Below are 23,664 nucleotides of genomic sequence, written 5' to 3'. Positions count from 1 at the left end.
TGTAAAGAAAATAAAGTATGAATTTATAATAAAGATTTATATATTGAAGTAAAATTTATATAAAATTTATAATATAAAGAAAAGAGAGTATATATATATATATTATATTTATAAATTTATAAATTAATTAATTAATAAGTTAACTAATAATTTATTATTAGAGAAGAAGAGAAGGTTAATAAATAATTAAGAGCAAAAAGAGTTAATTAATGGGTTAAAAGAGAGGAGTGGTTAATTAATTGGTTAATTAATAAATTAGATTGAAAAAATTGATAATTTGAAAAAATAAAAAAAATGTGGATAGTCTGGAAAACTTTAGGTACGTGAATCAAACTTCCAATCTTATGTTTTAAACATTATTTATATATATATATATATATATATATATATATATATATATATAAAAAAATATAAAATAAAATATAAAAAATAAATTAATATATGAGAAATGATATTCTCAACGAATAACTAGCGAAAGCAAGGCCACGAATCTACGTGGCCTTGCCAACTAGGAGAGAGAAAAAGAAAAAAAAACGTTTCAGTTTCCTCTTTCTTCTTTCCTCTCTCTTTCTTCTTTTCATTTACCACTTCCGACCATTTTTCTCAGGCGATTTTTCTCTCCGGCGGCGGCATCCCAACTTCTTCAACTTTATTCATCTTCTTTCTTTCGATCGAAAATGGTAGGTCTTCTCCTTCGGGTATTTCCGTTCACTTCACTGTCTGCATTCGTGAATATCTTTTCTCTTTTTCAGGCTGGTGGTCCAGGTACATCTCCAAGCAAGACTCCAAAATCTCCAAGGACAAGGTAAATAACATCTCCTTTAGAATCCTAAAACATTTTGATGATTTGAAGACCGTTTAGGTTTTTGCGGTTAGGGTTAGGGTTAGGGTTAGGGTTAGGGTTAGGGTTAGGGTTATGGTTTTTTATGATTCTGCTGATTCTAATGATTTTAACGATAGAAATGGTTGATTATTTTGTGTGTATTTGCTTCTATGTGATGATTTATGTGATTTTTGATATGTTTGGCTGTTATGGGTCCCGAAAGTGTTGTTTCGGGGACCCGAAAGTGTTGTTTCGGGGACCCGAAAGTATGATTATATAGTCCAGAAATTTGATTTTGATATGTTTTTTGAATGAACGGTCCCGAAAGTGTGGTTTCGGGACCCGAAAGTGTGGTTTCGGGACCTGAAAGTGTTGTTTCGGGACCTGAAATGTGTTGTTTCAGGACCCGAAATGTGTAGTTTCGGGACCCGAAATGTGCAGTTTCGGGACCCGAAATGTGCAGTTTCGGGACCCCAAAATTGAATTTTGATATGTTTGGCTGTTATGAGTCCCGAAAGTGTGGTTTTGGGATCCGAAATGGGTGGTTTCAGGACCCATAAATCGGATTTTGTAATGTTTGGCTGTTATGAGTCCCGAAAGTGTGGATTCGGGACCCGAAATTGGATTTTGATTTGATTGGCTGTTATGCGTCCCGAAAGTGTGGTTTCGGGACCCGAAATGGGTGGTTTCGGGACCCAAAATGGAGTGTTTCGGGACCCGAAATGGGTGGTTTCGGGACCCGAAATGTTGTTTCGGGACCCGAAATAGGGTGTTTCGGGACCCGAAATGAGTAAATATTTGATTTTAAATGTTTATCTTTATCTGATTATCTGTTTCATGTTTTTTAAATGTTTATTTTTTGTTTTTGTAGGGCAAATAAACGTAAAAGGAATGCCCAAGAAGCATCATCTCCCAAAGCAGTTCCCAAATCCCCAAAAGCTCCCAAATTAGTTCCGAAATCCCCCAGAGCAGCAGCTCCCAAAGCAGCCCCACACAACCTTTTTTTAACTAGGACATCTTCTTTTGGGCTTTACAATCTTCTGCAATTGCTGTCTAATGATCAAAAGGAGGCTGTGAAGTCAATAGGCTTTGGCCATCTACTTTCATTATCGTTTTCAAAATGCCCCGGGGAGATATCTCGTTATCTAGTCAGGCAGTTTGACTGTGATAAATGTTCTTTCACTCTAGAGAATGGCGAGGAAGTGAAAATCGAAGAAGAAGATGTTGAAATGATATTGGGTCTCCCCAGAGGGGAGTTGGACATTGTAGAATATCAGAATAACGAGACTGATGACAAGCTGAAGGCATTTAGGACTCGATGGGGTAACCCTCTTAATGGCGCTCCTTTAGTGACTGCGATGCCGACGAAAATGATTGAGAACAAAGCTGCTGACAACAATTTTAAGATAGACTTCGTATTATTTGTTGTCAGTTGCTTTCTCTGGTGTGATCACCTAGGTCAACTATCCAGGTATATCTCATTTCTGTTATTTCATTTGCATGACAACTTATATGTCATGTTAATTAATCCTCAAATATGTTTTTTTCACTTGCAGGTATAGAATTCTGAAATCTATTTCAGATGTTCATAATATCAAGAAGTTCAATTGGTGCAAATTTGTACTTGAAGGATTAGTTCAATCATGCGCAAAAGTGAAGGAGAATGAAAAACGACATTTCCAAGGACCACAGACGTTCCTTATTGTAAGTTATCACTAATTAACTTCTCTGTTTACAAAAATAATTGGTTTTAATTAACATATGTTTGTTTTCAGCTGTGCTACGTGTAAAGGGTGAGCAACCCTCAACTGGGAGGAGTTAATGACCGTCGATTTCCAATACTGTCATGTTGGAATGACACGACCTTGAAGTTTAGGCTGGATACGGAGTTGGAAAATGGAGGATTCGGACGCGGTAGCGTTGTGGGACGAATTCCACTACCAGGGATGTGGGGGGAGAACGATGAGGAGGATAATGATGTGGGGGAGAACGAGGAGGAGGAGGATATGAATGAGGGGGTGTCTGAGACCCCAAAGGCGGCGGAGGCAGCAGCAGCAGCAGAACCTCGGAAGAGGTCACCACCTCGGAAGAGGCCACCAACTAGGAGGTCAATACCAACACCTATGAATGAAGGCCTACCACCTATGAATATAACACCTATTAACACGGCGGGTCCGTACGTTGATAAACTGAGTTTTACAGAGAGTTTGTCGTGGATTGCTAAATGTACGTTGTTTATTGAAAAAGCCACGAGAAGACTGGAATCTTTAACTTCAGGCTGGGATGCAACGCCAATGTATGACAACGCCATCCACATAATTTATAGAGCAATGGACAGTAATAAACCTTTTAGGGATGCCATGCACAGATACTTCAAAGATCGAACACCCACTGAGGATGATGGGGTAAACGATCAGGACGCTCACACTGAGGGGGCTCACACTGAGCGTGCTCACAGTGAGGGGACTCACACTGAGCGTGCTCACAGTGAGGGGGCTCACACTAAGGCGACTCACACTGAGGTGGCTCACACTGAGGTGGGTCAAAAGGGTGTTCTCGAAGAGGAAGATGAAGATGAAGATGAAGTACCTGAAAAAGATGGATCTCCAAGAAAAAGAAGGAGAAATCTAGTGCGACATATGAAAATTCCAGCACGCCTTCAATCTCCATACATGACGCAGAACAAGCCGACGAAGATCATCGAGTCTGCCCAAATTCATGATGTCGCGGGAAAAGAATTGGTTGCTTCCAAAAAACAGAAGAAATATCCATACATGGAACTTCCAGCACGCCTTCAATCTCAATATCTGAAGAAGAACAAGCAAAGAAATATAGAGTTCTATCATTTTGTCAAGATGGAATACCGAGATGAAGTCGTTGTGTGATTCATTTATGCAGGTGATTTGAATGCGAGGTAAATCAAGATTTCATAGTTTCATGTTTGTTAAATCATGTTTGTTTGGCTGAATTAATGGTCCCGAAAGTGTGGTTTCGGGACCCGAAATAGGTAGTTTCGGAACCCGAAATGTTGTTTCGGGACCCGAAATACGTGGTTTCGGGACCCGACGGGACCCGAAATGGGTGGTTTCGGGACCCGAAAAGAGTGGTTTCGGGACCTGAAAAGAGTGGTTTCAGGACCCGAAAAGAGTGGTTTCGGGACCCGAAAGTTTGATTTTTAACTTGTTTTCTTCTTTATCTGGTTTCAGCAAGGAAGTATTCTATGTATCTGAGCTTACCAATATCAACATAGAGCAATTTCAATCAATGAAAAATGAATGCCATGTTGAAAGTGGGATTATTGATGCGTGGGCAAACATGATCACTCTTCACTGCAAATCAACTCCCGACTCGAAAATAATTTTTTCGACAGTCGTTTCTGTAAGTCTCAGTATATCTTTCATTGTTGTTTAAACCAATTATCTCTTATTGTGATGTTGATTTCATTTGCAGGACTTTTGGAGAACGAAAGACCTTTTATTGAAAGAATGATTGAAGAAATGAGAATTTTCGAATTAACTCCCGAATACATGAAAACTGCTAAGCTGTTAAGTCCTTTTTTATATTATCTGATTTTTGATTATATGTGTCATCTGAATCTTGGTAATATTCTTGCAGATATGTTTCCCAATTTTATATGAAAATCACTATTATGTGGTTGTCATCAATATGCGAAACTAAGCAATTGAAGTCATCGACAACCTCCCACTAGACCCAGATATTGAATGAGATGATAAATATGTCACAACTCGGCAACTGGTAATGTTGAAGTCTTTTTTACACATAATGTATTGACTTCTTTGAAAGTGTTTAGTAACTTCTTTGGTAAAATAGGTACAGAACGTTGTGGACTACTTCCAAACTATCGACCAAGGGATCGCATCCAAAATTGCCCAATTCCCGTTCAATGTTTTGAAATTACCTTGGCAAGACAATTCAAATAAAACGGATTGCGGAATATACTGTATGAGACATATTCATTGTTACACGGGCGATGCAACAAATTGGAATTGTGGTATAACGATAGAAAATGTAAGTTACATATTTTCACATTTTATTTGTTTTAAAAATCATTAATAACCGCTGAATTATAATTTCCTACAGGCAAGGGGAATGCTTGAAGCATTGCGAGTCAAATACACTGCAATGATCATCCGTTCAAACTTAAACAAAAATATCAAGAACATCTTACATAAGTTTGTAGACATTTTAAAAGTAGAATGTCTAGAAACATATAAGTTGTATGTAAAGAGCAACTCTTAATTAATTTAGTACATTTTTTGTCTTCAATTATTTTCTAGTCTTCAATTATAATCATGTATAAACTAAGTTAAAAACCAAGTATAAATTAAGTTAAAACAGGTTAAAACAAGTTAAAAACCAAGTATAAAACAAGTTAAAAACCAAGTATAAACTAAGTGGTTTCGGGACCCGAAAGGTGGTTTCAAGACCCGAAATGGGTGGTTTCGGGACCCGAAAGGGTGGTTTAGGGTCCCGAAACACCTTATTTTGGGACCCGAAATAAGGGGATTCGGGACCCGAAATATGTGGTTTCGGGGCCCGAAATGTTGTTTCAGGACCCGAAATGTTGTTTCGGGACCCAAAATTTAGATTTTTAACTTGTTTTCTCTTGGTTTTTAACTTGTTTTAACTTGGGTTAGACTATCTTCGTTAAAAATGAAAGGACAAAAATGATAAAAATGTAAAAATATTCAAAGTTACAACATGATCAAAATAAGTACTATCTTCGTTGAATGTTATCCCCACACGCATTATCTTCGACATATACTTGAGAGGACAAAAGTGATGTGAAGGATAATTGAGTTGAAAGCGGATCATTCCATTGTTGTTGTTGTGTTGAATCCAAAACTGTAGATGTTGTGGCCGTATTTCCCTTCTTTTTTGATCTCGAAGTCTTGGGGATTTTTTCAATTAAAGATTGTTTCCTCTTTGTTGGTGGTCGTCCTCGACTTCTAACTTTGTTAGGAGAGTGTATCAAAATGGATGTAGCGGGAGATTGAAATGGAGATGGAGATGGAGATGCTTCTGTGCTTTGGTCTTTAGATGCTTCAGTGCTTCCATGATTAAGTGACATAAACTGTTCCATCAAGCCTTTTATTCCGTTCATCCAAAAAGAACAAGTTACTTCAGATTTTACTCCAACTTGTTGAACCTCTTGCATCAATCGAGTTAGACTATTGTGACGTTTTTTTTCTTCCACGGACATATTTGAATCATAAATGTTGGTGATATTTTGATACCCACGCTTAATATCTTTACGCCACCGGTCCATTATATAATACATTGGTACCTCATTCACCCTCATTTTTTTCAACACAGCCATGATATGCCTACACAAAATACCTCTGAACTCAAACAATCGACATTGACATTTCACATTGCAATCCTTTTCGGTGTAATGTACTTTGTAAGAAACATCTCTTAGATGTTCTCCATTAACCCCCAACATGATTTCCTCAACTCTAAATATAGAAACTGAACCTTCCTCTTCAATGGCTGAGATGTCGCACAACATCAAACCTCTAACTTCTTCTTGAACCAATCTAAATATATCTGGAGTGTATAAGTTTTGGTACTACCTTTCGAAGACAAATTCACTAACAGTTGGTATCAAAGAATTAAACGATTGGAAATCCAATTTCTTTTCTCTCTCGATATTTCTCAACAGAGCCCTATCATATTGCTCGACAAATTGTTTGAGGATGTTTTGGACTGCACGTAGTCATCAAAGAAGGCGTTCATACTTTCACTCCGTTGAGATGTTGACATCCCGGCCCAAAATTGTCCTTTGACATAAACAGGTATCCATTTAGATCTTTCCAAATACAAAGATTTCAACCAAACATTATCTTCCAACTGATAATCTTCAATTAGTCTATTCCAATCCTCTTCGCATTGTTGAATATTTATGGAATTGTATACAATGTTTTTCAGCCTCTTCTTTATTATATGGTATTCAGTATGGCTTCCAAGTTTTATAGGAAGTTTCTTCATTATATGCCACAAACAAAATCGATGATGAGTTTTAGGAAATACCTTCTCAATTGCAATCGCCATGGATCGACATTGGTCTGTGATTATGGCATTGGGAGGTCTATCATGCATACATTCCAACCAAGCTCTAAACAACCATGTGAAAGAATTTGAATCTTCACTTGACAATAACCCACATCCAAGCAAAATGGATTGACCATGATGATTAACACCAACAAACGGAGCGAAAGGCATGTCATAGCGATTTGTCAAATATGTTGTATCGAAAGAGATAACATCATGAAAATCTTCAAAGGCAGCCCTGCACCTACCATCTGCCCAAAACACGTTTTTAATTCGGGATTCCTCGTCCAAATCAATAAGGTAGAAGAAGTTTGAGTTCCTGGTTTGCATTCTTAAGAAATAATTAGTGAGTGCTTCAGCATCCCCACTCCCTAACCTCAACCGTCGTGCTTCTGTAACGTAATTTCTACATGTCCTCTCATCGAAAGACATGTTTTCATACCCTCTAGCTTCAACTATAAGTGATTGAAATGTTTTGGCCACAGTTATTCCAGCTTCATCGTTTGTATCCAATCTTCTCTTTACATTTCCGTCAATTACTTTGTAGGATCTAACATGACGTATTCTCTTAGGGCTTAAAGAATGGTTGTGCTCAAGAGAAATACTTGTTATCACATATTCCCCTTCATTTCGAATAACAACATTAATCTTTGCTTTACAATTTGTCTTCGTTATTAGTATAGGCTGATGAAACTTATTTTTTGACTTCGATTCTTTCATAAAACTCTTGGCACAACCAACGCTGAAGTATTTCCTCTTACCACCTACATTTTTGCTCCCTAATTTGGTAATGCCGAATCCCGTTAAGTGGGCATATGATGTGTAGAATTCAAGAAGTTGTTCTTCGGAGGAAAATGTCATTCCAACACTAGGAATGTGACTGCAAAAATTAAGTGAAACCGTAAGAAAATGTCCATAAACCACTCATTTCGGGACCTGAAACCACCCTTTCGGGTCTCGAAACCACCCATTTCGGGTCCCGAAACCAACCATTTCAGGTCCTGAAACCACCCATTTCGGGACCCGAAACCACCTATTTCGGGAAAAGGAATGACCCTTTTCTTGTCCCGAAACCAACCATTTCGGGACAAGGAAGGACCATTTCTTGTCCCGAAACCAACCATTTTGGGACAAGGAAGGACCCTTTCTTGTCCCGAAACCAACCATTTCGGGACAAGGAAGGACCATTTCTTGTCCCGAAACCACCTATTTTGGGAAAAGGAAGGACCCTTTCGGGGTCCGAAACCACCTATTTCGGGAAAAGGAAGGACCCTTTCTTGTCCCGAAACCAACCATTTCGGGACAAGGAAGGACCATTTCTTGTCCCGAAACCAACCATTTCGGGACAAGGAAGGACCCTTTCTTGTACCGAAACTAACCATTTCGGGACAAGGAAGGACCATTTCTTATCCCGAAACCACTAGATCTGTTCAGGGTACCTTTCGGGTTCAACAGGGGTGGATCTGTTCAGGTTAAGTTCTTCATCTACTGGGTTGTTCAAGTTCGGTGCTTCGGTTTTCTGAAAATTCAAACAGTGTAAATTCATAAATACTTCTGTAAAATATAAACCCTAGTTCTGTAAAATTTAAACCCTAGATCTATAAAATCTAAACCCTATATCTATTAAAAAAAATAATAAAGATCCTTAAAAAGGATACCATAGAGAAGTAAATGCTGGCGTAGAAAGAAATAAATGCAGCCGGAGAAGAGAAATAAATGATGCGTTTCAGAGAGAGAAAGAAATGCAGAAATATGAAACCCTATTGGGTGAAAGAGGATATGCAGAAATGTAGAAATATTTTTTTTTCTTTTTTCTCTCTCCTAGCTCTAACCCTTTGTTGGGTTTATCATACCTCTTAATATATATAGTTTAGGAGAGAGAATTAATATGGTGAGTTCGTGTATTAAAACTCTAATTTTATATTTTAAACGTTATTATATTATTATTAAAAAATCCAATTAATTGAAATTCTATAGTTAAGTTAATGTAACGTATTTTTTTTATTTTATTTGTTTATTTATAAATATTATATTTATAACAAGTTAACGGTGTTTAAAAATTGAAACCGTTCAAATAAAATTTAGTTATTATATAACTTTACAAATAAAGAGATTCAAGCTTCAAAATGTGAAGTTAAAAAAAAAAAAATTAATTTTATCAAACTTCTAATCTTATGTTTTAAATATTATTTTATATATATATATATATATATATATATATAATAAAATATAAAAAAAAATATATATATATTTTAGGAGAGAGAATTATTGTGGTGAGTTCGTGTATTAAAACTCTAATTTTATATTTTAAACGTTATTATATTACTATTAAAAAAATCCAATTAGTTGAAATTCTATAGTTAAGTTAATGTCACGAATTTTTTATTTTATTTGTTTATTTATAAATATTATATTGATAATAAATTAACGGTATTTAAAAATTAAAACTGTTTAAATAAAATTTAGTTATTATATAACTTTACAAATAAAGAGATTCAAGCTTCAAAATGTGAAGTTTGAAAAAAAAGTTGATTGTCTAGATAAGGAGCCATAATTTGACAATTTTATCGAATTTTATTTAATATTTTATAATCACAACATTCATTTTCTTATTATTGTCACCTCAACAATATCTTCACTAATATAGAAAATAATTGGTAATATCATACATAAATAAATTTGTGTATATCAAGTATTCAAAATTTTTTAATTAAAAATTTATTTTAGCAAGGATCGACCCACATTTTTAGTAAATTGAACTTAAGCTTTTGTTCTTTTGGATAAGATTTGATTTATCTAATATATATGAGTTTTCAATTTTATTAATTTATTTATGTATTCATATTTTTTACCCGTATACACATGTATAACAACTTGCCTATTAAGAAAACCATAAATATCAGATAATTATTAATTAGGGGTTGTTTGATATATTGAATTGTTTTTTAATAAATTAATATCTCATCGTGAACTAAAGTATCAAATTATATTTATTTTATATAATATTTTAAAATATTAAATACTATTAATTTTTGATACAGTGTTTATTTTATTTTATTTTATCCAGTTTAGTATATTATCAATTAAAATAATCTCCATCAAAGCGTTTGTAGTCCAACGGTTAGGATAATAGACCCGAGTTTGACTCCCGGCAGACACAATTCTTTGTTTGGTGATAATAATTCAACTTTTTATTTTTTTGAATATTAGATATATTATAAATAATATTTAATAATTTATATTATAATAATATAATATATTATAATATATTTCATAAATATATTTAGAAATATATAATATATAGAATATATACATACAAATTTTTAAAACTACATGATAGTTTCCTTAATTAATTATTTAGTTTCCAAATTTATCCTTAAAGTTAATTTAATTATTTCCTTTTTTTATCTATGAGTTTCTAATTCTAATGCTTTTATATTCTATTTAAACAAACCATATGCTAATCTTTGTAGAGTCACCAAGAGAATTATTAAAAGAAAATTGGAGTTTGTGATGGAAAAAAATCATTGTTTTGAACCGGTGATGTTCAATATCATGAAGAAACCCTTGGAGATTAAAGAGAAAGTGGAATTTCAAAAGATTCGTCTTTTCAAATGGAACCAAAATATTAATTATTGTCCCAAGTCGAGTTGCCTCTTAATTCTCAATGTAGTTGACGACATATACTCCTCCAAATGTAGTAGCATCATTCGTTTCTCAACAAAATCCCTCCGCCACTCCATGTTCGACGCGATGTCGTTCTTCTCCGACCGAGAACAAGTTGAACGCCAACTCCATAATTTTGCTCATAAATCAGGCGTCTTTTTCTCCGAAGAAACCACAAGAGCTCTAGCGAAGGATGTAGCAAATTTTGTTTTCAGTTTCTTCCCGTTCAACATTGCTTCTTTTTCTAAGTCGACATCATCCACGTACATTATCATGATGGATATCTTCACGTTAGTTAGAATTGGGGCGCCGCCGCCTGTTGTTGAAGCTCATATTAACCACGAGAATTTGCAACCCTATTTTGCTAATGCTAACCACATCGATGGTTCTGTAGAGAATTTATTGGCTGAAATTGGTGACTCATCAATGAAAATTGTTCAAGAAACTAGAGGATCCATCGTTCTTGTTGAACCGTTGGTGAAGGAAGAACTATGTTGTAATATTATCGATGACAATATCGACGAGAGCGAGATGTGTTCAGTCTGTTTCGAAAGTTACATGAATATATTGGACAATGACCATGCTGACGACTTGTACACGCTAGTTTAATAATAGTTGTTTTTAGAATGGATGATAGGGAGCATTGCAATTCTTGTCTTTGTGTAAGAGATTGTCTGTAAACAATGTTTAAAAGTATTAATTGTTAAGATTTTGATAAGATTTTAATGTTTAGTTATTATGGTAAATTTTAATATTTTATTTTTTTCAAATGAGATGATATCAAATTTATTAAATATCTGTTAAAACTATATCTGTTTTAATTTGAACTCATATTTTATATAATATTATTTAATAACATAAATTCAAGTAAATTGTACATTGAATTATCTTAAATTCTTTGTATAATAAACTCAGTTTTTAATATATATCTAATAATAATAAAATATATTATATTATCTTAAAATTTGTTTAGATTAAAATTAAAATTCGCATCTTTTTATATTTTATACAGAAAACTTTTAAAAAGTTGAGTGGTAAGTTAATTTCTAAATTAAATACATGGCTTATTTCATTTGTACATTTATAGCATCCAACATGAATAATTAATTAAAAATGAGTTTTAAAAGTTTAAATATAAATACATTTGTATATTTGTTAAAAAAATAAGAAAAATAAAGTCATTATTTAATAAATATACGTGAATTTCAATTGATAGATGTGACCATTACATGAGTTATCTGTTTAATCGTAAACTAAACAAATTTAAATTAAATATTATTATATATTTGATTTATTAAAGTGAATATGTTATCTACACTAGGAGTAAATGATTACTTTCAGTCCACTCTTTAATCCAAAAATTCAACATAACAATTGGTGTCGATTTTTCAAAATCTTGATAGTTGACTATCAATTAAACGTTGGTTTATTTGGTCGAAAGTAAAACATATTCTTTATCCTTTATCATTAGACTAAAAAGACATGGATAAAAACATCAAATCACATATGGTCTGTAAGTTTCGGTTTTTTATTATCTAAATCGTCAAATCAGGATAGTTTCAAGAAATTATAAATTCATTACTTTTTTTTCTATCACATAATTCATTAACCAAAATATTCTTTTAAATTATTATTTTTTAATTTATTATTATAAATTAATACTTTTTAAAACTTTTTACCCAAAAATATTCCTACTTTTTCAACATTTCACTCATTATTATTTTTCAAATTACCTAAGTTTTTAAAAATTCTTATCCAAACTATGCTAATTTATATTTTAATATAGGGTAGATTGTATAGATATAGATGTAATAATGCTTAATTAACACCACATTAAAAACCTTATATATTAGTAAAGAATATTGATACTAGATACTTGCCAATAATTTAATTCAAATCATCTATAATAATATATCAATAACACATTATGAATAGTCAAAACTAACTATTTGTTAATAAAGAAAAACAATAATAAAATTATTATTATACTAAAATAAAATAAAGAAATTCGCCTTATAAAGCAAAATAAAAATCATCTAAGTAAACCATTCGGTAATATTTATGAGAGCAAAACTGAGTTAACTATTTACCATAACAGACCACAATTGTAGTCACTTTCTTGAGATCGTTTGAGAGAAACAACTTGATTCCACATTTTTAATAGATTACAAACTGGACTATCCTTTGTTCGTAATCATGTTCGTTGACTCTATAAGAATTGTTTCAATCGTCTCATTATTATCGATCTAACGATAATAAAAATCTACAATTACGACGAGAAATATATGTGGCAAATAGTACTTTTTGATACACCAATTTTATGGAAACAACTCAACCTCCCAATTCTTTTATTTTGTTGCAAACATTAACTGGAAGCTCGGTTCGGGTAGAGTAATATTTTTAATCACTTTTTTTTTCTCATTTTTTTCTCATTATTTCTCTTACTCGCATCTTGACGTTAATCTTTGTTTCGAAATCAATTATTTAGGTACCAACCTTGAGAATATCACTAATATAATTTGGATATTTTTGTTTCCTTTCTCTTTTCCAAAAATTTGTTAGGTTGAAAATCATATCTATATGTAAGTAAATTAGTTTGTGTTTTTATTCTTATTTTTTTATCTTTTATTTTTTATCCGGTCATATTTATTTTGTTTACTTTATTTTTATTAAATTTAAATATAAAATAATATTATAATAATTAAGCAAACTAAAAATCCAAATAACATATTATTATATCAAATATGATTTTTCAAACAAAACTTAAATCAAACAAGTTAGATCATTTTATCATGGATTCTTCATAATTTTTTTTATTAAAACTAAATAACTTTTAATATTCAAAATTCTAAAAATAAAACAACATACTTTAATATGTAATTTAATATTTAATAGATAATTTAATAAACTCAAAAATCATAAAATTTTATTATAAATATAAAATTGTATGAATTTAACTAGTTAATTTTATCAGTAAAATTTTAAGCACTTATTTCGTATAAATAAATATTCAAAATCAAATATCTATTTTTGTTTAAATCCATAATAATTTAAAATTATTCAATAATAAGTAATTAAATAAAATAAATAATTGTTCACATAGATTTATTAATAATTTATAATCAAAACCCATTAACAAAAAATAAAATAAAAATTGTTTTCAAATGGGCCTAGATTTTCTCACCGGTTTGTTTGGACCGGCCTTCTTGAACTTCAAAACAAGGGATTAGACTGTAAGCCGATCTGAAATCGCCATTTTTCTCCATTTCCATTTCCAAAAACTAGTAAAGAAGATAGCGAAAGAAACTGTAGATTGATTCAGTGAGTTTCTGTTCTTCATCGTCTCTATCTCGAATCCTATAAAGCTGGTAGGTTACCTCTATTAGGTTTCTTATTTGATTTTTCAAACGATTTTTCTCACTTCAGTCATCATTCTTCCGTATTTGTTTGTTGTCTTGAACTGAACTGCGATTTTGTCGAATATTCTCTTTCCTGTGTGTTTCTGATTTGATTTCTCGTTGTTTTGGCCGGAGTAGCTTGTTTGGAGACGGTTGAGCCATAAGTAAAGTTGAATTTTGATATTTTATTGATTTGAGGAGATAAGTTATTAGGATATTTGTGGTTATAGTGAAGGAGAATCAGTAGATTGTTCTTCATCTCTGGAAATTTGCAAAAGTTTCATATTCATGACGAAAGCTTGAAAGGATCATATCATTGAGAAGTATGAACTACAGAATCTCTTGTCACTTTGAATCATCATTGTTTTATGCTATCTCATTCTTCTGTTTTGAAGTATAATGTAATGTAGAATTTTTAATTTGCAAACAGTTTCTTTTATTGCTTATGCTGTTCAGTAGATTGTTCTTGAGCTCTGGAAATTTGCAAAAGTTTTATATTCACGAAGAAAGCTTGAAAGGATCACATCATTGAGAATTATGAACTACAGAATCTCTTGTCACTTTGAATCATCATTGTTTTATGTTATCTCATTCTTCTGATTCAGTTTGAAGTATAATGTAACGTAGAATTTGTAATTTGCAATTTGCAAACAGTTTCTTTTATTGCTTATGCTGTTCAGTAGATTGTTCTAAAGCTTTTGAAATTTGCAAAAGTTTCATATTCATGATGAAAGTTTGAAAGGATCACATCATTGAGAAGTATGAACTACAGAATCTCTTGTCACTTTGAATCAGCATTGTTTTATGTTATCTTATTCTTCTGATTCAGTCTGAAGTATAATGTAACGTAGAATTTGTAATTTGCAAACAGTTTCTTTTATTGCTTATGCTGTTCAGTAGATTGTTCTTAAGCTCTGGAAATTCGTAAAAGTTTCATATTCATGATGAAATTTTGAAAGGATCACATCATTGAGAAGTATGAACTACAGAATCTCTTGTCACTTTGAATCAGCATTGTTTTATGTTATCTTATTCTTCTGTTTCAGTTTAAAGTATAATGTTACGTAGAATTTGTAATTTGCAAATAGTTTCTTTTATTGCTTATGCTGTTCAAAACAAGGCTGTCACAGGTTCATTATTTCTTGTATGAAGCATGTTGAAATAATCGAAAGGAACAAGAAATAATGAACATACACATTAGTATTATGTATGTTAATACGGTAGTTTACTTAGGTTGCAAAGATGAGGAGGCCTGGAAACTATGGAGATTCAGGTGGGAATGCATATTCTCATGCTCAAATGCAGCATATGTCTTCACAGAGCCATTATCAAGGACAAACGGATGAGATCACTGAGAAGGAGCATGCCTATGGAGCTTCAAAGGCGGAGGGACAATGGAGATGGCAACGAGATGAATCAAAAGGATCAAGCCCAATGTCTCCTCATATGTTCAATGAAGGCAAGTAGACAATTCCCTCTCCTTTTTATGTTCTTATGGATTGATATTGTTGAGTAAATGAAGATTATTTTTCTGATATGGGTGTCTCAACCATGAGAAGAATTCATGAAACTGGTTCGATCTGTCTTTCTAATACTATCAAGTACTTTAATAGAGGTTTTATCTGTCAAAAAGCTAGCAATTTCTTATACACCTCAAAGAGTGTTCTAGACTTCTAGTATCACTTCGAAGATACATAATTTTTATCATTTATTTATTGTATAGCCTTTTTTATTGCCTTTGAGTTTCACCAGTTCTTTATCGAGATACTGTTTGTGGAATTTAGATATGCAATTCATCATCATCTTCATATGTCATATCTGATGATGCTCGACTTACCAATATCAGCTTTTCGTTAAGTTCCAATCAAAAAATTCTTGAGCCATTAGGAAATTGTTTATGTGCCGTATAACAAAGAATTCTTTGTAGAGCAAATGAGTGAAGTTAAAATGTTAATTCAGTTCTGTATCCGAAATTTCAGTTAGATGATCTCAGGTATTGTAAATCTACCATAGGTCAAGTAGGTGAGGCATCCAGACCGTATTTCCAAGGCCAAAGGTTAGACTCAAAAATTGTCACTAAGAAGGAAGCAAACACTGACCCTAGATCTAACCGTCATGAAGAAGACATGGATGTTGGGTGTGAAGATAAACATGTGCTGCAAACATTTGAAGGTCTTGAAAAGAGATTCTTTGAGGACATCATGAAGTTATCTAAGGAGCAAACTGATGCAGAAGATGCTGAAAGTGCTCGACACAAAGAGGTCAGTTTTTCTTGTCATCAAATACTTTGCCTGATATAGGTCAGTTTTTTTATTCTAGTTCAGGATATGGGTTTGAAAGTTCTATGCATGTGTTTAGGTTGATCTGAAGTCATCTCAAGCACAGAAACTCAGCTAGAAGGATGAACCGATAATTTGTAATCTCTAACTTCTAGACAAACTGATTTTGAAAATTCTAGAAGACCAAAACGGGATTTGGATAGATGAAATTACAAAACGATACAAAACTTAAACAAAAGGCGAAATCAAGTGTTATTAATGAAAAAATCAATGAAAAGTTCTTCCTTATTATTTTATTTATTTGTTTTTGAATTTAAGAAGTTAGCACGACCCCCACTTCAGCGCGTTCTTACTATGAATAGAACCGGTTACCTTTGGTCTCTTATTTACAACTATTGTACTTGTCGTTGAATTTTATATAATCTTTGAATAGTGTGATAATGTAAGTACCTATAGTAGATACATCTGATCTAACTAAACCCACATTTGATTATATTTTGTTTTATGGTTCAGAGAAAAGATGCAATAAATTTACAATATGAAGAACAACTGGTTGCTCTTCGGGCACGACACTCTGCCCGGCGTGACGATTTCTTCCGGAGGGAATCCCTTGCCCGTGAGCAACAGTACCAGCAATCAGTTGTGGACCAATACAGTTCTAACAGTGCGGCGAGGCCCACCGATCAGTTCGATTCATATAGAGAACATAGGGCTCGATATCCTGCGGGCCACAGGGATGACCATGGATTTGATCCTCGAGCTGCTTCGTATGCAGGTGGTGGTGGTGGTGGTCGTGCTTACGAAACAGGGTCGCGTTATTACTGAATTTGTTGTTTTTTGGATGGATTGGAATAGATGGTAGTATGTTATCTTGAACTTTCTTTTTGGTTATAACCCGTAGACGATGAGATTATAAAACCTGTTCGCAATTTGCCCGTTTTGATTTGATTTCACTATTGACTGTAACTTATGCTTGTATCGATACTTTATTTAAATTAGAAAAGATTATGAAAGTAATATAGTTATATAATAAGGTTTATGTATGAAAAGAAGATGCAATTTCTAACTATTTATATTTTAAACATTTAAATATTGATATAATAAGATTTGAAAATTTTGAACTAAAGATACTGTTTTCATTTAAACTTTGTTGTTTTAGAAATTTCTGAGGTGCTTTTACTTTTTTCTTGTATTTATAGGATGTCTGAATAAGCTTGGTGCATATTGATTTAATTATCATAAAACAAAATATAATAATTCATAACTTTAACCTAAGTATTTTGAATAAGAATCTAACATTTTATGATGAAAAAAACAAGACATTGAAAATTTAGAATTTATTTAAAATGATGGGTCACTTGTAAAAGTATAAAATGAATTAAAAAAAAATAACACAAGAAAATGTAATAACTATAAAATTAGTTAGGTAAGTTTATTATTTTTTATTTAAATAAAATAATAAGAGTTTACATCATTAAATTGGTATAAAATACATTTACCATGGTAAGTAGATTTATTTTAATCTCAATCAAAATAAAAATAATAAAATATTATTTTTGGACGGATTTGCTTTAGTTAGGGTTGAAGTGTGTTCAAGTTCACCCAAAAATTTAGATGTGATATAATTTTTTTCAATTTAAATAAATATTTGCTTATTTAATTTTCAAAAAATGATAAAACTTAAATTCATATATTCGTTTTTATCCATAATTTTTTCTTAAATTTTTTTCATGCCCACCTCAACTTTAATTCTTGAATTCATGCCAGCCCGATATTAGACAATACTATTGTACTCTTACACTACAAACAAAAGACTTGTAAGTTCTATTTAAACCTTTAGAAGTTTTGTACAATTGAACCTCCAATAAGTACTATGTTAAGCATTTCCCTAATAATTAAAGCTTTGTAGAGTTAATTTACAACAATATGGTCAGCACTTATACTACTTTCCCTAAAGAATGATATATTTCCTGTTATTGGCATAATATGAATTTTTCAAGTTCATCAGCACAAGAATTAAGGAACAAGAAAGACATGCACAAAGAAAATTTTATTTCCTTTTTTCTTTTTCCATTGTTAGGATTAAGAAGGAGATTTACAGAAGAATATCCTTACAGACCAAAAATACACGAGACAAGACGATGCCTTGGAATCAGCAGTTCAAAGACGCCTTGAATATCCAGAACCGCTACACTTCTTGCAGAGTACTAATCCTGAAGTAACAGTTGGAAATCATTAAGCACCATAATCAACTTGGAATTTCAAATATACAGAAATATCTTATCATCGAGTATTAACCATTTGGTCTTTTCTTATTGGTGTCACCTTTCTACATCATTCAATAGAAATGAAAACCGAAGAAGATTGATGAAACTGTGAAACATTCAATGTAAATATGGACCCATCATTTATAAATAAGACTCCAAACCCTTCTCGAAACATTTAGAGACTTCTGGCAGTCAAGAAGAACCAAAACATGGTGTGATATTAAAACTATCATGTAAAATGCAAGTCCTAAGAGATGCTAACCAAAGCCTGGTCCAAAAGAATGCGAGAAAAGAGAGAAAAAACAATGTTTAACTCCTGCCTGTGAGGAGGTTTGTGGACCCGTCTCACCAATTTTACAAATTTGGAAACACTTTTTGTTTCTAGATCGAAAATTAGACTAAATTATGTTTTCAAACGTGTTTCCAAAATGATTCTTGTTTGGGTTTTGCATACATGTCTAGAGTAATTAGACAAAACAAAGGTAGACATGTTGAAGCATGATACACTTCAAATTTCCTGTCTATGAAAGAGATAGAAGAAAGAAAACAAAGAGGCACTACTAATTATTTTATGTCGAAAAGGAAAATCCTTGCAACAGAATTCTACCTGCGCCCTTGCAAACCTTGCAATCAGTCAGGCCTGTTTCTTTCTTCATCTTACCATCGTTACAAAAGACACATTTTGTTCCACCTACTCAATAAGAGAAAAAAAACATTCAAATGCCCATTTGATCAAACAAAAGATACAAGCTGGTCAATACACGACATATATACATTTGACAAGTATATATTGAAAAGGACAAACTAGTATCCTGTTACCATGATAAAATTGGCTCATAGAGTATGGCTATAAACATGTTTAAGTTTAGGACAGTTCACTTAAGCCAACTGGCACAAAATCCTGAAAAGAACATTGGCAACCGAGATTTCACATAGGTTCACAAGAGATATCAATATTGATTGTCTCTTGAAATCAACAAAAGAGATGATCATCCTGGATCATTTTCCAGAACACAATGAACATCATATACCGTCTATTCTCATGCAAAAACTCTACATTCTTTCTAAAACACCTACTCGAAGAGTTCTAGGCCCAATGAACCAAATACATAACTGGACTTTTGTCTTGTTTCTCTAAAGATTTTCCCTATAAATGAAGCCAATTATAAAAAAAATAACCATACTAGTTCTACAGCCTCTGAGCATTCTATCTATCTCATCTGCCTATACAAATATTAAGGCCTTGTTTGATGTGGGTAGTTGGAATTCATTCCAAATAACCCACTATCCAGTCAACAAGATACTCAGCACTCTCATAATTCAAATCCTCAACAAAGTACCCACTATTCTATTTCATATTATTTTTATACTCCTAATATCTCGTACCCAAATAACCTAACTCAAACAAGGCCCAAGTGTAATTATAAAACAAGTTTATCTCAATTCAATAGAATTAAGTGATCAAAATAATTAGAACTGAAATTGTAACATCTATATTCATTCTTGTCAAACAAATGTACCCGATTCAATGAAATATACAAAATATGCAAGTTCTTTAGTTAAACTATTAGTTCATTGGTTATATCATTCTAAGGTTGTGAACTTCACTTCCATTCCATATCTTTAAAAAGGTAGAGCAGCTGCAATTGAATGGAAAAATCACATTTTCTACAAATACCAATTGTGGTTCATAAATTTTCTTTAAACAAGAGTTAATTCTCTAAAAGATACTACCACGAAATGTCCCTCCACTTCAACTTACGACGTTCTTTGTGAGAATCAAATTTAAAACATTTAGGCAAGACTCCTTCCACTTGACCTACCCTTAAATTTTCTATACCCTTAAATTTTCTATAGAGGTTAAACAGAGTCTTCATCTATTCTTGTCCAGAATGGCATATCATCAAAATAATTTCATGATTAAGAGGCTAATAATGTAGTCCTGTTTACATTCTTTCATCATAGTATATAGTGTTTCTCTATATACTAAATTTACAGATCCAAAATATAGAAATTTGTTTTTTTTTTCTGTAGAAAATATGAAGAAGATTAAATATAAAGCTAATCAACCTCAAATTAGTTTCCATCATCCACGAATTAACAATAGAATTATCAACATTTCCATGCTCCTGATCATCCTACAAAAGTTGTAATAAAAGAACATTAGAAGATGAACAGAGAAAAAGAGATTACCATTTCCTGCACATTTCTCACAAGGAACTGGATCTCCCTAAAACCCAGAAAAAATAATCAACAATTATGCATCTAAAAGACGGTAATATTACGAATTTGACAGAAAAGGATTTACCTTTAGACCAAGGAATAGTGAGATGGAAATGGCAGCCAAAACGCTTATCGTTGCGATAAATGTTTGAGTGTCGGGAGGGGTTTCGAACCCAGCAAATAGCAAAACGGGATGGGAGAAAAGCTTGGTTGAGTGGAATAGTTGGAATTTCGAAGAGGACAGAAGCAGGAGTTGAGAAATTCTAGGGTATTGAAAGGGAGGAAGAACGCTGAAAGAGGAAAGAGAAGAATGCACAGACGCTGTAGAAGAAGATGATGGTGATGATGATGAAAGAGGATGAAACCGATGAAGTGATGAATGGAAGAGAGTCGCCATGGATAGACCAAATTGAAGTTTGTGGAGTTTAGTTGATGCATGACCGACCAAACTTTTGTTTAAAAGCATATGCTTCTTTGCTTTATTACTATTATTAAGCTTCAAGTACCTAACCACAAAATATTATTTTAATGATAATTTATTGTACCAATCGAAATTATAAAATATGAAATTTCAAACTAGAATTACAAATATAATTTGTTGTAGGAGCTAAGAATAATAAACATAATTAAATATATAATATTATTAAAAGTATTTATTTTCAATAAATTTAAAAAAAATTTTAAATTTATTTTCTATAATAATATAAAATTTCAATACATGTAATATTAAAATATTAGTTTATATAATTTTATGAAAGACTTTTTTTTATTAAATAATATGGTATAACGATAATCTTGGAATTCCTAAAAAACAAACAATGCGAGAAAGATAGTAAAAACAAATCTAAAAGTAGAATGGGACGGTATGTCAACCTATTTTTCGCCCCCAATTCGCCTCATTATACAGAAATTTTAAAAAAAAATCATACTATATGTGGGCTATGTTTTATGATTTTTTAAATATATTTTAATATGTTTGTGTAACCCTAGAAACGCACATGAAATGGCTCGAAGTTCGACGATTTCAACATTAGTTTGCGTGTCATACATATTTTAAAATAAAACATTATTTTGAAAGATTTTGATAACATCTAACAACTTTTTAAAATTAATTACAAAAATAATTAATTTTATTTAAATTTTAATAATATGAGAATATGTGGTAATCAAATAACCGATTTGATTTTTATGAAATCCTAGTTTATATTAATTAAACATAGTTAGTTTAAGGAAGATTATTTCTTTGAAGACAAAGTCGTCAATTGATTTTAGGAAAATCAATAAAAAAAAGTCTACTTGTACAAACGATTTTTTCACTAGAGTTTTGTTTTGATTCGAAGTTTGGTGATACTCGAGAAAAAGATTTTGCACTTCATCCTCCGTACCCGTTTTAAATACGGTCTCTACTTATAAACTTGGTTTTTTGAAAATCGGTGGTATAACGTTTGAGTTTAACCAATTATTCTTCCGATCCTAGTCATGTTTATAAGTTTTAACATTATTTAAAATATTGAAACAACAATATTTAAATGCTGGTACATGTTGCTGATAATAACTAGGGAGGAGTATACTTGTAAAATATCAATCATTTTTAAGGGTGTTAGGGTTTAGAAATAAACACCAAACAAGTCTTAATAAAAATATTTTTTTTGGAAATATCTCAAAAATATTTTGAAATCATTTTCTAATCGCTCGGGGTTTTAGAAAATGATTTGGAGTTCTAAAATTACAAAAATAATTTTGAGTTTTGAAAAGTGGAACCAAATAGGCATTAGGAACGGAGTCCTAGGCCTTGAGTCCATTTTTATTGGTCGGGGTTTAAAAACCCTCGGCCTGGGTCGAGGAGCCTCTCGGTTGGGGCTCAGAAGCTTCGGTCGGGGTGTCGAAGTCCCTCAGTCGAGGTGCTAAGAGTTTTGGTCCTTGGCTAAGATCCTCAATCATGGTCGAAATTCTTCGGTCCTAAGTATGGACCTCTTAGTCATAGGTTTTGGAATTCTCGGTCCAAGGTCAAGATTCTTCGGTCTTGGGTCGGACCTCTCGGTACTGGATATAAAAAATCATCGGTCCTAGCTCAAGAACATCGGTCGGACTTGTCGATTCTAGGTTAGAATTTCTCGGTCCCAGGCCTCGGTCCGGACCGATGATTGTCGGTCGGACCTCTCGGTCTTAGGTTGGACCTCTCGGTCCTCAAGAACACAAAGGTGTAGGTTTTGTAATTTTGTTTTAAGCTTGGATTCTTTGATCCAAGAGCTTGAGTAGCTTCAAAAAGCTCCCAGAAACATGATCATCATCTCAAAGTATTAATCGACCTGAATGATGATTTAATCATTCAAAACAGTTTGTGATAAAAAAATGATTTTTTTTGTTTTAAAATTATTTTGAGAATAAATGAGCTATCAAATAGCTTCCTTATAGTTGATTGGTACTAAATCAAGAACAATGACTGTTCGTTTTGACAAACTAAAGAACTTAAATTTTTTAATTATTTTGAAAATTTTATTTTGATAAAAAATGATCGAGATGGATCAAACATTATCTAAACAGTTTCCCAATATGATTACAATCATGTTGGGAGCTTTTTGGGTTGTGATCTTTAAAGATTAGCTCAAGAACAATAAACCCGTTTTTTTGATTTTTAAAATTCAAATTTGGGTTTTTCTTTTTTACGACCAATTGATTGATACCAACTTTCACAGAAAGCTCATAATTGATCATTAGATCAATTTATGTGACCCCGGGAATCCCGCATCATGCGTGTAGGTCAAAGCGCGCGTGTAAGCGAGCCCAAAGTGGCTCGAGGTTCTATGGTTTCAACTTTGGTTTGCGTGTCAGACATCATTTTAAAATAAAACATTATTTTAAAAGATTTAGACAATACCTCGCAACTTTTAAAATCAATTATGTAAATATAATTTATTTTATTCAAATTTTAA

General features: G+C 32.3%; 2 protein-coding genes across 3 annotated transcripts; one reads left to right on the top strand and one right to left on the bottom strand.

The window, feature by feature from the left end:
• Positions 1 to 13,811: 13,811 nt before the first annotated feature.
• LOC124935782 lies at positions 13,812 to 17,280 on the top strand. Of its 2 annotated transcripts, none has more exons than XM_047476207.1 (4): positions 13,812 to 13,932; positions 15,196 to 15,421; positions 15,976 to 16,223; positions 16,755 to 17,280. In XM_047476207.1, exons 2-4 carry the CDS (start codon positions 15,205 to 15,207, stop codon positions 17,064 to 17,066), a joined length of 777 nt encoding a protein of 258 aa, XP_047332163.1. In that variant the 5' UTR covers positions 13,812 to 13,932; positions 15,196 to 15,204; the 3' UTR covers positions 17,067 to 17,280. The 2 variants fall into 2 exon arrangements, with proteins under 2 accessions (XP_047332163.1, XP_047332162.1); XM_047476206.1 differs by having other exon boundaries at positions 15,942 to 16,223.
• Positions 17,281 to 18,274: 994 nt separating this feature from the next.
• Positions 18,275 to 21,179, bottom strand: LOC124935697 (protein SPA, chloroplastic). Its single transcript, XM_047476117.1, has 4 exons — positions 20,817 to 21,179; positions 20,702 to 20,738; positions 19,116 to 19,199; positions 18,275 to 18,454 (listed from the first exon to the last, which is right to left on the bottom strand). The coding sequence occupies exons 1-4, from the start codon at positions 21,126 to 21,128 to the stop codon at positions 18,402 to 18,404; spliced, it is 486 nt and encodes a 161-aa protein (XP_047332073.1). The 5' UTR covers positions 21,129 to 21,179; the 3' UTR covers positions 18,275 to 18,401.
• Positions 21,180 to 23,664: the final 2,485 nt, after the last annotated feature.

Source organism: Impatiens glandulifera, chromosome 4 (assembly GCF_907164915.1).
Source record: "Impatiens glandulifera chromosome 4, dImpGla2.1, whole genome shotgun sequence".
NCBI lineage: Eukaryota > Viridiplantae > Streptophyta > Magnoliopsida > Ericales > Balsaminaceae > Impatiens > Impatiens glandulifera.
This window is presented reverse-complemented; position numbering and strand designations above follow the sequence as displayed.